This window comes from Cataglyphis hispanica, chromosome 1 (assembly GCF_021464435.1).
Source record: "Cataglyphis hispanica isolate Lineage 1 chromosome 1, ULB_Chis1_1.0, whole genome shotgun sequence".
NCBI classification, from domain to species: Eukaryota; Metazoa; Arthropoda; class Insecta; order Hymenoptera; family Formicidae; genus Cataglyphis; species Cataglyphis hispanica.
Window position 1 is genome coordinate 2,594,918 of NC_065954.1, and position 16,533 is coordinate 2,611,450.

Consider the following 16,533-nt stretch of genomic DNA (forward strand, 5'->3'; position numbering starts at 1 on the left):
GAATTTTTTGCAAGCTAGTCCTTTAATTACGATTCTTTACGCTCATCTCTTTCCTTATTATCATCTTGTCATTTTCTATCAAATCAGCAAAGTGACACGATAGAAAAGTGTGAAAAAAAATTAATTATTTATTAAAACTTAACAAAATTAATGTTATTATATAAAAATCGCATTCGCGGTTCTCCAGTTTTTAGAATACGCTTCATCTCGTTCTCTTATGAAGCGATCCTCAGGAAAATGTGCATGCAATCTGAGAGAGATGTCAGTCTTCATTTCAGTTCAATTTACTCATAATTTGGACGACATGATAAAAATTGCATTTGTAAAGGGAAATTCTTAAACATTTTCTCCGGGGAAAAGGCAAGACTGAAATCTTCTTGGCGCACGTAGCCTTGGCGTGCTCTCGATTCGCGATGTTGTTGCCCCCTCCTTCCCCCGCGAGCCCACGAAGCGACGATGACAAGCGTGTGACAAAGACGCGGTGAGGCGATTGAGAGGAGAGGTAAGTCGAATACAATAGAAAATATTCGTCGCCTGTTATTGCCTCGCACGTACGCGCGACGTACGTGTCGGTACGTTCTTATTTACTTTATCGAGAGGGCGAATCGCGCGCCGGCAACGGCGCCGTGCCGGTAGCACGATTTTCCACGTTTTCTCTGTGCCCGGCTTTCCCTCCCTGATTTTCCCCCCTCCCCCTCGCCACCCCACCCCTACGTACGCCAATCCTTTTTCTTCCACTCGTTCGTCTCTTCGGGAACGGGCCGCCGGACGTGATCTCTCCGTGCATCGTCTCGTTAGTATGGCTGCTTATCTGCTTTTCTCGTCCCCGAGTGCGCAGCGTGAATGCCGCGCGTTTCTCTCTATTGTCGTTGATTTCGGTCCACGTGTGCACACGAGAACGACGACGGCGATGACGTTCGCCATCGCTTCTCTCTATCCTGCGAGACGTGCGCCGACTACTCGAGGATTCTTTCCCCCGATTCGCGCCCCGATTTCCCGCGATGCGTTTCCTCGTTCTCCTCCGGGGATGTTACCGCGTCGCGCGACAGTTTCTCCCGCGGAACTGAACAGGACCGAGAGACAAAAAGATTCGCCAATATAAATACCGTAGAATCGAAGTATGAAACCGCCGATATTCCCGCTACAACATATCTTTCCTTTTCGGATACAGTCAGATTAAAAGATATATATTAAATATAATTTTAAATAAATAGTTGAAAATAAATAGTTAAATTATAAATAACGCTTTTAAAACACAAATGAATGCTATATATATATCTGACTCTCAAATGCAATATTTATAATACTTGTGGTATCAAAATGCTAAATATTTAAATTTGACGTGCTTACTGTTACACAAAAAGGCGATTAAAATAGATGAAACAGTATATATTAATAAAATTTACCGCCAATTTCTCTTATTCCTCCCTGCTATTCATCACGTCAGTTCCTCTAGGTGCATTTATATAATGGGCGTAAGTCAAATGTATCATTAACTCATAAGAATTGCTTTGTTCAAATATGATACCGCAAATAACACATTTTCTCTGCAGTGTATTTATTTGTCTGCCATGTACGTTCATAAATTCGCGGAGGCGTCTCGCTTTTATTGCATTAGTATTATGATATCTTATTAAATGATTTTGCATAGGTATTAAATTAATTCGATGTGACAAACTATATGCACGATAACAAAGACTACAAATTGCATGGTGTTCTGTTATGTAAAAGAATTTCCACAGCCAATTATAGCCTTCTAATATGATAGTATTTTCAAAAATCTGTTTATGTTGAATGATTATATGTAGTTTGAATTGATTTACACTTTCAAAAATTTGAAGATGTGTACCACAAATACTGCACTTTGCCAATTCGTTTTTTAATGTACAATATTCCATAATCCAGTTACGGCAAATTTCCCACTGCCGCCTTGCCATGATGTTAGCTTTATCACATGTAACGTATAGTATGTTACTAAATGTAAGAGAAGAGTTATCTCTCATCGAAAAGTGTTGTTTTTTCTAGTAACTATAAACAAGAAAAAGGTCGTGGAAAGATGTATAGCTCTGTTCGAAATAATGTAAATATACATATAGTTCAAATTCGCCTAATGTTGTGACTCGCTTGGTCTTGTCATCATTCGCAGTTCTAAATTTACAATTAAAAAAAATATATATATCTGATATCTGCACGTGAAACAAGCTAAAAAATAAAGTCGGTCAGTAGCAAGTACAAAGTAGCATTAGATGAGTTGATTTTATTCTTTAATTTGTACGTTGTGAAAAAGAAAATGCAACTTTTTCATAATTTTATTTATATAAATTTAAATTAAAGTTTGCAATATATAAAATTAATAACAAAATAATTGATGCGAACATTATTATAATTGTCAACTTTAACCTAATAATCAGAATCACTATATATTAAATATATATTTCAGGAGGGATTATTTGATATTCATTGAAATAAATCAAGCAAGGCACTTCGGTGTGTTTCTAAACATTGCTGTTTTTTTTTTTTTCTCGCGAGGTCGTCAATATGTCCGATATTGTAAACAAGTTTAAACGACACAACGCAGTGTTGTCGAAGACGAAAATTCTCGAGTGATACTTGGAAGCTAGAAGAGAAACGTCCTAACGTCGCCACGGAGACATTTGCATACTTGGGTATTCATGCGGGGGAAGCTTTCGTCGGCACATTACAGGATCCGGGATTGTTGCGCGTGAATACGCGACATTGTCTGGGAAGCGACTGCGAGAACGGCAAAGAGACATTGTGCGTGTTAGGTGCGAATAGGTGGGTGTACATACACGCCGATATATTTACGATCGCGAGGGAGAAAGAGTTCGAGGTAAGTAAATTATGAGAAATTATATATTATATATTATGAGAAAAAGATTAAAAGTGTATTTTTTATTATGCGTAAAAATGTTCTTTTTTTTAATTTTATTTTTCATTTGCATTTTTTTCATATGCATTTTTTTACTATTATCAAATACCGAGTTACGATTAGCTTCTATTTGCAGTTCATGAATGTAAGCATTTTATAAAATTAATCCCTTTACTTTTTTATTTTTATGAACTTTTCGAAAACGATTTTAATGGATTAATGAGATTTAATGAAATGCGGTTAAAATAATATATACATACACCAAACACACCACATAATTTGGATAATTTTCAGTTATCTTTTTTTATAGCACATAATTAGAGAATCTTATTTAATATTCACGTCACATTGTTAATTTTACATAAATAATTTCTACAAGTCTTTATCTGTAGACTCAAAATTATTACTCGATAGTATATTTGCGTATTAATCTAGTCTCGAGTCTCTTTTTCAAGATTTGTCAAGAACTTTGTTCCTTACAATCAGTTACATCTGCGTGTATGCGTCGAGTAATCGAGAGATTCATGCAAATGAAATGAAACGAAGTATCTTCCTTTCTTTTCTCGCGCCGATTTCTTTACAGAATCGTCGCCGTCTCCGTGCCATCGAGCCGGATAATTGCTTCGATTATTTACAAGATTTCCCCGTGGCGGATTAAAGCGATACCGTCTCCTATGACGTGATACTCACCCTTCCCCGCTTCTTTGAGAAATCTTCCCGCTTCCTTTTTCACGCGACCCCCATACCTCCCCTCTCTTCTTCATTCCCATAAAGCCTAATCCGATCACGATGAAACGAGAAGTGTCCGTTCAAGTGTAATCCCGCGATAATGGATATTGCTATTCAAGGTATTTCTCCCACTGAATGACAAGTCTCGTTGCTGCTTTGCCAGTGGTTAAAGAATGACTCGACGAGAGAAATTCTTCAACCTTCTTTAAAAAAATATAGAAAAGATATATATATATATATATATATATATATATATAAATTTGTTAAATACGATATATAAAAAGCATGGAGATAAGAGACATTTTATATGTATAAATATATTATCGAACATACGTCAATTTTTCGAAGGCGACAATTTTTTTTCTTCAGCACATCAAGATATTTCAATTCGTTCAATTTATTTACGCTTATCCTTACATTATTCTCCATTAGTCGTATTTCGATTTCTTTCTCTCTATTCCATAATCAATAATAAAGGATAAGGAAGCCTCTTCGTCCGGCGGCAATAAATCGGATCCGTGTGTAATTTCGCAGGCTCTATCGGCCTCGAAATCCATGAGATTCGCATTCGATATTGAATTATGAATGCGTCAAGCGCGCGTGACGTGTCGAGCCCGGAGGGGTAGATGGAGGGGCGGGGGGGGGGAGTGTCAATGGAATGATAGTGCAGGAAAGGGGGAGAAAGGAGGGGGCTTGCATGAAGCGTGCCGCAACCGATCCCACATCGTAGGTATTATAAGTTCAGTCGAATCCTTCGTGGGAATGAGCGGCTTGCGCCCGCGAGACTCACCTTTGCATTACTGCCAGCTCGTCCCCCAAGTGTAATCTCTAAGCTCCTAAAAGGTATTCGCCCCTTTCAGCCCGACCGCCGTCGCTGCCGCTTCCTTATACAATCTCTCTCTCTCTCTCTCTCTCTCTATCTACCTGTCTGTACTTTCTCTTCCCTTTAACATAGACTTCGAACTTAGCGTTATCGTCCTGTGGTTCTATGTGTGATAAGACACTCGCAGAAAAAAAGCGGAAGAATCATCTTTGAATCATCGGACATATGACTCGATAGTACATTACACGGTTTGAGAAGAAATAATTTTCTTTAAATCCAAGAAGGAGGAATGAGTCAGTTCTTGTATTTTTTTTTTTTTTTTTATCACATTGCTGTTTATCATTTTTATTATGCAATATGCAATGTGTTGGAAAAGAATCCTATCTCACGTAAAATTGTGTATATAGATTCTTAAAGAAATTAAAGAATTTTAATTTAAAGAAAAAATTTCTTGTAAAGTTTAACTGATTTAATAAGATTTAATAAGGTTTAATAAGGTTTTCGTGATGGAATGTTAGTTTACCAAAACAAATTAAAATGGCAAATACAGCGGATGGTGAAGTTAAAAAGATTTGTGATTTCTGCAAAAATTTATATGCTGGTCTCAATAATTATAACTAGAAAGGAAGTAAAATATAAAATAAAAAAATTGTAGAAAAATATTAAACCAGGTCATTACGTTTTGGATCACCGATGAATATACACGTGACGATGACATTGTCAACTAATTTGTACAGACTTTACTCGAGTTTTGATGAGTCGTTTACTTCGATTAACAACTTCAGTTCGATTTTCGATTGCAACAACTAATATTGTGCATGTTAAGTTTTAAATACAAATTTAATTTTTATATATCGTTATCTGAAGATGGACCAAAAGATAATCCACAAAATATATATATTTAATGCATACTTGTTATTAAAAGAATTTAAAAGAATGCCTCGGCTCTTATTTTTCAGTTTCTTTACTCAGTATCGTTAGTACTCTGAGTTTATTTTTGTTAACATTTAAGATTTATTTTATTGCAGAAACTGTTCAGAATGTCGCTCATGTTATTGTAGAACCACTTCTGCAAATTAAATTATGGGATACTCTTTCCAATATATTAGGCGTCTTTAATTTTTTGAATGCTACAATGATCTTTGTTTCTTCGATGCATCTGTTAGTATAGGAATAAACAATCAATTTTATAAAATGAAAGAGATAACATCAGATAATAGCAGAGAGATAGATAACATATTTTTAAGACAATATTTTTAATTAAACTGCACAGATAGATATATCTTGATCTAGAGTTTGATAAAAAAAAGCAATATTACTTAACACAAACATCTACTTTGAAAGTTCATTCACTTCTCATGTCTAAAAATTTCTTTCTTGAGATATGAAATAGTGATTTGGTGAAGGGGAGAGGGAAAAGAAAAATATACAATGATAAATTATCTTTGATAATAATAACTAAATTTTAGTGAGGCACGTAAGTTAATTTCGAAAGCGATGACTTTCAAATATTTTGAAAACGAATCAGCATTTAATCATTATCGAAATATTTTGTCAAGATATATACATACATATATATATATATATATCTTTTCTCTCTCTCTCTCTCTCTCTCTCTCTCTCTTTTAAATACACGTCATTTATTTTGTATTTTAATCTTGTATTTTTTATTTACCGAATAAATGATAAATTTTAACCGTCATATTATAGCCACCGCGTTCTTTGATGCACTCCTTCGATTTGCAAGCGCAGAGACGCCGACGGTGCGATAACCGTGCATCCGTACGTGCATGCGTGGGCGGTGGTCGCGTTTTATTACACACGGGGCCGAGGAAGAGGAATCCGACGAGCGGCGGCGCGTCGTTATCATCAATAATTGCGCGATCGGCGCGCAATCAAACGCGCTCGGCGATGCACATTGAATAATATTTCGTATCATATCAAACGGCGAGTCGTTCGCGGATACGCGGCAAAATTTTCAAGCAAATAATGGCCGATTGCGTAAAGCAATTTCGCGGCTCATTGCTATTGAAACGTACACCTATCTCTCTCCCTCCCTCGCTCCTCTCCCCCTCTCTCTCTCTCTCTCTCTCTCTCTCTCTCTCACCCTCTGCCCGCTCCGCCGTGCAAGCGGACGTGCTCGTAGAAACGAACAATTTTTTACGAGTATATTTTGAATATCGCAACTGTGGAAATTGCGAACGGAAATTCGTGAAAAAAGAGTTACCATATTCGCAGAGTATTATCGTGAAATTAAATTTAAATTTGCACTCTCTGGAATCGGCGATTTATTTTTCGATAGGATGTATCTACTAATATTTGTTGCACGACTTTAATATTTTAATGTTATGATTTGTAAAATTGGATATGTGTGATTATACGCTATTAGTTGTTCTTGAAATTTAATTGTACATATAAGAATGGTTTTATTGATAATTTTTATTGATGGTTACATTGATGTTTGCATGCGTGACATTGTTATTAATAATTTTATGAAATTATTGAATCGCTTTTAATTCAGGACTTCGAAAGAATTATAGTCTGGTTACATACGTAACTTGTTAGAACATTGCTTTATTGTAAGAGGAGATAAAGTATTTTTCTAGCCATTATTTTATTTGTGTCAAATTGAGAATGAAACATCGGCGGTTTTACCACAATACAAAAAAAAAAAAAGAAACAAGAAATTTCATTCCGATATAGTCGACAACATAAAAAAAGTAAAGGTAGTGCGCGTGTTGTGCGAATGTTTCTGCACAATTGCAATTTAAATATATTGATTTATTAATTCATTGTTCGATCGTTATTAAAAGTTTTTTTATTTTATTATCCATTTACTATCCATTTATTTTGTCGCGCGAGATGCAAGATATAATCTCGGATGAAAAAACAACAGCACAACTCGAGAAAAAATGGTCAAATATACATAATTAGTTATGAAAAGATATGGTGACATATGTCATTTTATCGAATATAATAATATCGATCAAATATAATAATATCCAAAATTTGGCGTAATATTATTTTATCTTTACGTAATTATATTCGGCTTGATCAGTTTTATATATAATCATATCCAGCCGAATATGATTATATAAAGATAAGATTATATCGCTAAATTTCAGATTTAATTATATATGACTAGATCATGTATATCTCGGCAAAAATTTTGATTTTAATTATGTATGATTTTATATAATTACATAAGTTCATTTTTTTCTTGGAAAAATACAGACACTTTTTATTATAACTCACATTAAAGTTCTCGTTTTCGACGTGTGTTATCATTATTGTTGTTTTTTATCATCATTATTGTATTTTGTTCTGGACATTGCTTTTTTCCACGTGAGCATGACTATTCGAAATATGCAACGTGTAATCACTATGACGATATACATAATGAGAACAACTGATACGAATACAATCGCAAGCATGTCCAATAGTTGAGTCTTATACCAAGGCATATCTCGCGACTTGTTCCGAAGGTGTGGTGCTCCATTGTGACGTATCATATGCTCGATCCACCAAATGATATTATTCAATGGCTTATATGGCAGATCACGTAGCAGGGCGCGCAGCTTCAGCATGTTATTTTTATAACTGAAAATAAAGAGATGGCACAGACGGATTAATTGGTCTGATATCTCAAAAATTGCTCCTATTTTCAATTTTAATTTTCTTACGTTTATAGATTTTATAAAGAATTTTAATAAACCTAACTTATATATATATATATATATATATATATATATATATAGGAATTGAGCTCCTTTTAAAACTGTAGGTTAAATAATTAAAAAAAAATAAAAAAAAATCTGATTGTTTAAAATTTAAAATATTAAAATAGATGTTAGATTAAAAATTAAAATATTGAAAATAAAAGGAAAATTTCGAGATATTGATAACTATAGACATATGTATATTTTTTAAAAGAGGATACTGATAATAAAAAAAAAAAAAAAACTTTACCTGCAATTTGTCAGAATCTCATTTATGTTCTCTTCGAGCTCGTTTTTGGTCACATCGGTGATGATGAGTCTTTTTCCCGTTCCATAATTCTCAAGTTGCTTTACGTTATAATGTTGATCGGCTAAAACGGGGAAGCCAATCACGGGTACTCCATTTTCTATCGCTTCCTCGGTACTTTGTAAGCCTCCTTGATAGATGAAGAGCCGTACGTTTGGATGTGCTAATTAGATAAAAACCGAGAATTTTTATATAATTTATATATGTTCGATAATTCTATTTTTTTTTTTTTTGTAAATTTATTTCTTTTATGTTAGAGAACGCAGTTTGTTATTAAAATCTAATTCTTTTATCACGTATATGACATTCTGCATAAAGGTTTTACGCGATGAAAACAAACCTAGAATCTCATGCTGCGGATACCATTCTCTTATGATGACGTTGCTCGGTTGATTCGCGAGATTGGACTCAAACTTGAATAATATTGTGCAGTTTATATTTTCAAAGGTTTTCATAAACATTTCAAGTCTTTCGGCAGATATAAATGTACCTTTTATGTTTGAGCCTAAACTAAAATATATTACACATCCTCCCTTTGGGTTGTCCAATATTTTCTGCAAATCCTGTAAAAAAAAAAAAAAAAACGCGCATTCTGCTTTAATTAACTTTTTCCAAATTCAATTCTATGTTGCAACATTGAGACAAAAGTAGACTGTATCGCATAATAGAAACTTTTTGAACTATTTTTCCTTGCACATGTATACGCGTAGTATGTTTTTTTTTTATGTCAAACGTTACAGAGTGTTGAAGAAATTTCTCAATATTAACAAAACAACGACATTTTTGCTTGCATCAACTTATACGTACCTCTGGTAGAGTGTGGTTGTTTCGATTAATTGGACGAGATCCTCTTATGGGAATGATTGCGGGAACATGTGCGTGTGGATAAAGGAAGGGATGAAAATTTGCCAGAAGCAAGTCCATTTTCGAGACAAGCTCATGAGCGGGCGGCATGTTGTCTCCAAAATGTTTTCTCACCATCTTCTCCTGCAGCGGGATAATATAATATTGATACCAGTATATCTGACGAATGTAATAATACGCGTTGACGAAACGATCTAACAAATTCATATTTTCATCCAAAGTGTTCGCCAATAAATCCGGCACATAAGACCACAATATGGGATTACCTGCGCGATAAGAAACATAATCATATTGGTGACGTAATTGTGCATGTGTCACATGCAGATACGAGCAAATATTATAAATTCGATAGGATTAAATATACCGAATGCGTGATAATGATGAGCCATAATCGGAATCGACGTGATTCCGATTAACGGTGCGTTGAAGCGATACGCTAGCGCGTACAACGCGTCGTAAAATAGGTATTCGACGATGATCAAGTCAAACTTCGCGGTGCTGTTGGGCGATATCAGCTGCTGCATGGCGGGATTGGATAGCACACCATCAGTCATTTCTTCGTTACGTCGATAGAAGTCATCCAGAATAGGCCATGCCCCTAATTTGGCTAATCCTAAGACGTCAAGTGACTTGTCTATTTTGTAAGAGCAATAATCCAACTTCACCTCGATGTAATTTTGAAGAGTGGGATCGTTTATGGGGGTCGGCGTAAAAATGACCAACTCGTGACCTCTTCGCGCTAGTTCCATGGTTATCGGTCTGAAGGCTACCTAGAAAGCCGTAAATATAATGTCAATATAATTGTAATATTTAATATTTATAGATTTTTGTAGCTACACAAATAATAATCACGAGATAGACGATATATTTAAGGGCTATAATTATAATAGCTAATTTATAATATAATCTTGATATTTTGTAAAAAAAATTATGGAATTTTTGTAATTATGTAATATATTTGGAAAATAGCTAATGTATTTGTTACCATAAAATGTTAGATGATAAATAGATATATAAATGATGTAGTATATAATCGTAAGATTTTATCTCTCACATATATAGACTTTTTTCAGATATTTCTCAAATAATTTAGAATATTTTTAAAATAATTTTTTAATTTATCTTTAGCATAGATAACAATATCTAAAAATTAAATTTGTATTTAAAATTTAGCATGCGCAATATTAGTTGTCACAATCCAAAATCAAATTGAAATCAATAGTCAAAGAATGATTCACTAAAATTCGAAAATTTATGCAAGTTAGTCAATAAGTCAACGTCACGTGTGTATCTGTCAATGGTATATATTGTGTTAATAGTAATAATCTTTTTAATAACGATAATATATATAAAGTTGTATTTGCAGTGAAAAAAAAAGTATATTATTCTTCTATAGAAAGAAGAACATTTTTAAAGGTATGTAATTGATTTAATAATAAAATTATATCTTTCATTTCTTACACGATAAAAATTTATACGTTTTAAGATATATTTTTTTTCTCTAATTATTACTTTTATTAGAGTGATTTAATCGTTTTGAGACAAATTTTTTAAGTCAAGGCATGAAGTTTACAAAGAAGAAAAGACAAAAGATAGATCTTGATTAAAAAATATCTTTACGATAAGTATATTATATCTGTATAATGCGATAAAATTTTGACATCTCATCTTCTTTATCCATAAACTAACGTAAGTAAAGAATTTAATATCTCGCATCGTGTACAAGAACACCCCTTTTCGTGCAAATCTCTATGATGTAAAGCGGATAAAGGCTATGTAGATAACTGAATTCTAAACATAGCTCAAGACGCGTGTTCTAATAAAGAACACCGCTTTCAAATATTTTCATAACGCTTTGATTACAGCAAACGTATTATCTAAATATATTTCGCAAAAATTTTTATATTTTAAGAGCCTTATATATATATATATATATATATATATATATATATATATTTAGTTATTTATTATATATTAAAATATATAAAATATATTAAGTTTTTTCGTATATAAATACATATAAATTTAGCAATTCTCTTTTTTAAAAATAATTACGCATTATAAATTTTAAAAAATTTACAAAATTGTTCTATTATCTCCTTGTAACTTAATAATTTAAAAAACAAGAAAATCTTTAAAAAAATTTTAATTTTAATCTCTCAATTTTTTTTTGTTTTATTTGACAAAAATTCATGAAATTTTGAAAATGACTAAAAACAAACGCATTCTTTAAGCACTGGCATTACTTAAGAAAAATTTATAAAAAGGTTTATGGAGTAGATTATTTTACAATAAAATAATAAAAAAATGATAAATTCTTTAAAAAAAGAACCTGATGACTGTAAGATGGTTCTGGAACAACTACAAGGATGCGAGCAGCATCAATGGTAATCCATAGAATGGGCATTATTAAAATTAACTTCAAGAATAACATTTTACAGGACATCATCACATCAAACTTTCACGATCACCGATTTCTCTAAACTGAGACTATTAGTTGTGCTATTTTTCTTTTTAAATTTTGAAGTGTATGTATAAATAATTACTTAAGATAATTTAAACTTTACAGATAAGAAAAGAGAGATAACTTGGATAGTGATTAATATAGAAGTTATGTTTCCTAGTATATTACTTTTATTTTTTATAAGATAGGAAGGATAAGATTTTTAATTACAATCTTTAATTACTTTAAAGATAATGTTTTCTCACTAGAATAGAGATAATTAGTTGACATATCAAGAATAGAAATAATTAATTGACATATCAAGAATAGAGATAATTAATTGACATATCAAATAATTGGTTACTTATGATTCTCTATGTATAATTGTCTAATTAAAAAAATAAAATAACTATTTTAAATATACGAAGACGATTTTCCTTCAATTTCTATTTAGACAAAGAATAAATTTAAATTTGTTAAGTTTCGAAAAAAATGTTCAAACATTATCTGCTTTTTAAAATGCATGGATATTTTAAAAATAAAGAAAGAAATTTTCTATGAATAAGACATCTATGATTAGACATTATCAACTTTTGTGATTGTAAGGATATTGAGATAACGACTACTTATCGAAGCAGGTACTCCTTGCAATCATTTATTTAAAATATAAAAATTAAAACAACGTGTTCTGATATTCACTGCTAGTACTGGAAATCTATAGTTTACATCACATAGACGGTAAATATCGAAACGCAGCTATAGTTTTGCCTCGCGCTTCAAATTTTTCATCGATTTAAATGTAATTTGTTAATCATTTCAGAAAAAGTGCAGTATGATAGATCAAGTATGATAAATCAAGTGATAAAGGAACAATGTATATGTCAAGCTTTTATTAATAAGTAATTATATATTACGATAATACGTAATTACGCAAGCATTAATTAATAAGTAATTAAAAATTCGAGAAACACAATATTTCATGTGCCTTTATTTTATAATATTAAATAATTATAATTAAAATATATAAAAATAATAATTAAAATATTACAAAATTATAATAACACTGACAAAAATTATTACATAGTATACAGAGTATAGCGTGTTATTGTTTGTATACTGTGGCCTTGATTCGCACGGCAGAGGTGTTTGACCCTTCGAGATGCGATAAAATACCGAGAGATATCAAAGACGATTATTCGCATCGATTACTACATTGATAAATATCAGTTCGCGCGATTAACTAATACTCGCGATAAGCACCTTGTAACGGAGTGTATCGAAAGGACGGATATTATTTTCCGTATCTATTTCGCATAATATATTCATTCAAAAAAATTAAAAATCATATAGATGGAAAGGGGGAATTTTTTAATTGTTTTATTGCGATATTGCAATAATATTACACCTGTGAGAATATGTTTAAATTTAAATAGATTTTTTGTACTTCTTGTTTTGAATTCTTCCTCGTCTCATTTGAAAGATTAAGATACTTAAATAGGGTGATTCAAGTAACAGAAAGGCGTAACATATCGACATATCGTTTAAGGTAATAATATTTGTAAAACTTTTGTTTACGCACGTGCATATTTTACGTGATTTGATTGAAATCAATTATATCATATTTCCAGATATTACATTCTGCGAAATTTTAATTTTAAATAGCCATATTTTTACAAATATTAGTGTTGCAAAAGTAAATTATTTGCACAAGTTGATAATCCCTTACTTGTTTACAATGCATGTGTAATCGACATTCCGTAATATTTGTCACGATCATATCTCGACAGATAATGTGATGATATCTGTAGATTTATTCTTGATTAGTATACATGCGATTGCCTTATGAGTAAGTGAGAAAACAGAGATGAAATAAGAGAGGAGTAGGAAGTCCGGGTAGCAACGGACAACTGTAATATGTAAGCAATTTAAAATTTATTTAATTTATTATTTATTACTGAAAATTGATTATTGTATACTTATTTTCGCGATATTTTATTTAATATAATATAATGCGTATAAAATATATAAAATATAGATTTTATTTTAAAATACTTGATGTAATTTAGAGAGAATAAAATATTTATATAATTAATATTTTTAGATACATAAATATTAAATACTTTAACATATTGTATTTAAAATTTAAGATTATTTAAGATTCGTTATCTGCATTATTTATACTTGTATATACGTAGAAAGGTGCGTTTTTTAGAACGTAACGTCACGTTTCCCAGCTGCCTCTTCGATCTCATCTCATTATTGTGCGCATACAGGTTGTATCGCGGGACGGGGAAGAAGAACTGATGATGAAGGGAGGGGGGCGATATAAAAGGGGGGAACGAGCGTTACCATTATTATAGGTGGCACGAGGAGCGTCATTGGCCTAATTGGCGACGGTCGGCCGAACGTTTTGCATTCGATGTGGCCGCGCAGTTGTGCGCAGCCACGCGTGATTTCCCTGTGCACGACCATCTGCACGCATCACAAACCCCGAAAGGGTGCTCTTTCACTGGAGTTGCCGCCGCCGCCACCGCCAGCCGAATGGAGGGAGGGAGGGAGGGAGGGAGGGTTGAGTTCGCATATCGGATGGACGATGGGTGGCGGTGGGTGATAGCGGCTGCGACGCCACCACGACCAGAAGGGCGACTCATATGATGGTAGAAGAGAGATAGAGAGAGAGAGAGAGAGAGAGAGAGGAAAGGATGGGAGGAGGGAGGTACATTGCGGCTGTTCCAAAACAAACATACGACTTGGACAGGCCGAATCGTTTCCTGGTTGGAAGCTTGCCTGGAAATCGGCTACGCGGTTCGTACGCGAAAGGCGCGAGTTATTGTCGGCGTTTCGGCGGACTGGTGCCGATCGACCAGGAACCCCGTGTCATTTCGTTGCAAAGTTATATGTATGATTGCAGATTACTCGCCGTGCACAGGAATATTTGTAGATTTTTAAATTTTGTACGTTCGACAAAGCGCTGTCAATCTATTTATTGGTATCTCGTCAATTATCAGAGTATATATTAGTTAAATTACGCGAGCGAAGAAACGAAAGAAAAATTAATTAAAAAAATCATTGATTTAAATAAAATGCAAAATTTTTTTTTTAGGTAAATAAAATTTAAAATCGGTAAAGTTAATTTGCTTACATTAGAGAATAATATATACGATCAAAAAAATTACGAAGGTTTGAAGATCGAATGAAGACACAATATGTATTTAAAATTTATCTAGAAAGACGTTTTTTATTGACGTTTGCATTGTCCAAAAATAATCTAAAGAAACAAAATAGAAAAAAGAAAAATTTAATTAAAGAAAGAATTTTACAAAAATTGCTTTATAATATAAGGTATAATAAAATCTATTTTCTATGTAAAAGAGAAAAATAATGATATAAAAACCTGATGACTGTAAGATGGCTCTGGAAGTATTACGAGAATGCGAGCACCATCAGCGATAATCCATAAAATCGACACTATTATAATTGATTTTGACCACATTATTATAGGATGTATATTATGACCGCGCTATTGATTTCTCTAAACTTAGTGTCAATTTTTATGTGCAGTTCATTTTAAAGCTTCGAAATTTCGAAGATAAGATAATAACTTGGATAAGGGGTCGTTGGTATATGATATTGATAACATTGACAACGCGAGAATAATAATTATTTTTAAGAGTTTTTTTTTTTAATAAGAATTTTTAATAAGAATTATTTTTAATAATTATTTCTTTACAATCAAAGATAAATGATACGGTTGGTTTTTATTACTTAAGTTGTAAGCGACAACCTATAAATATATATACATAAGCGAGTACGTCTGTTTTTTTCCGTTAGCACGTGGACGATCGTTGAGAAATTAGATTCGACGAGCCGATCAGTGGAACGCCACTGCGGGATGCTGGGTGGACCAATCGAGCCGGACGGGTCGGTAGGTTCAGACTCCCCGGCTTCGGAGAGGGTTTCTCGCCTCGCGCTCTGCGGAGAAGAGATAGCGGGCATTATCAGGGAACTAATTAAACTGGAGTATAAGAAATAAAACGAAAAGGAAGCCGCGCTCGAGAGAGAAGGAATTCTCGCCCTCTTCTTGCGAATAGACGAGCCGAGCCAGGTGCTCGACCTGGATACGTCGCGCCTATCTACTTATCTTACCTATCTTACACCGTGTTAGGTCGAAGGTTGATTTGGCGGGAAGGAAAGAGAATGGAGGTGGGAGGGAAGGAAGGAAGGAAGGAGGTCGATGAAGATGGCCTTACCAGGCTGCTACCCTTGCTCTCCGATGCTGACGCCGCCGCCGGAGGCCGGAAAGTAATTAGGCCGGAAGCGAGAGATGTGGCGGATACTGTAGCTGTTTCCCTTCTTGCACGCCGGCCATAGACAGTCATTGTTATCTAACTTAAATGAACCGCGTAATGATATCGTTAGAGGCGTTTCGGTATCGCCGGCGTTCACCGAGGCGTCTTCGTGGCCTTCAGCGACCGGGACTTCCTTGTTCGTAATTGCTTTCACGATTAGGGCAGCAATATTCAAACTAGAGTAAAGTGTCACTGGTGTTGTTGTATAATATGCAGCCTTATATAGGTGCACGGAGAGAATAAGTGGAAGATTGTTTTTTTCAATATTACAAAGCGTTAACGAGAATTCTCGATAATCTCGTCCTTTGATAGTAAAATTAAAAAAATTTTCATGTCTGACTGTATTCCTCATTTTTTTTCCACAATACTGGGAACTATGTGGTTAGCAAATGATAAATGCGAGTGTAAA

General features: G+C 33.4%; 1 protein-coding gene across 2 annotated transcripts; it reads right to left on the reverse strand.

Moving 5' to 3' along the window:
* Positions 1–6,863: 6,863 nt before the first annotated feature.
* On the reverse strand, positions 6,864–15,306 carry LOC126852993 (UDP-glycosyltransferase UGT5-like). Of its 2 annotated transcripts, none has more exons than XM_050598365.1 (6): positions 15,170–15,306; positions 9,697–10,102; positions 9,276–9,598; positions 8,809–9,031; positions 8,412–8,631; positions 6,864–8,042 (listed from the first exon to the last, which is right to left on the reverse strand). In XM_050598365.1, exons 1-6 carry the CDS (start codon positions 15,266–15,268, stop codon positions 7,730–7,732), a joined length of 1,584 nt encoding a protein of 527 aa, XP_050454322.1. In that variant the 5' UTR covers positions 15,269–15,306; the 3' UTR covers positions 6,864–7,729. The 2 variants fall into 2 exon arrangements, with proteins under 2 accessions (XP_050454322.1, XP_050454314.1); XM_050598357.1 differs by lacking the exon at positions 15,170–15,306 and adding an exon at positions 11,665–11,801.
* Between the last annotated feature and the right edge of the window lie 1,227 nt (positions 15,307–16,533).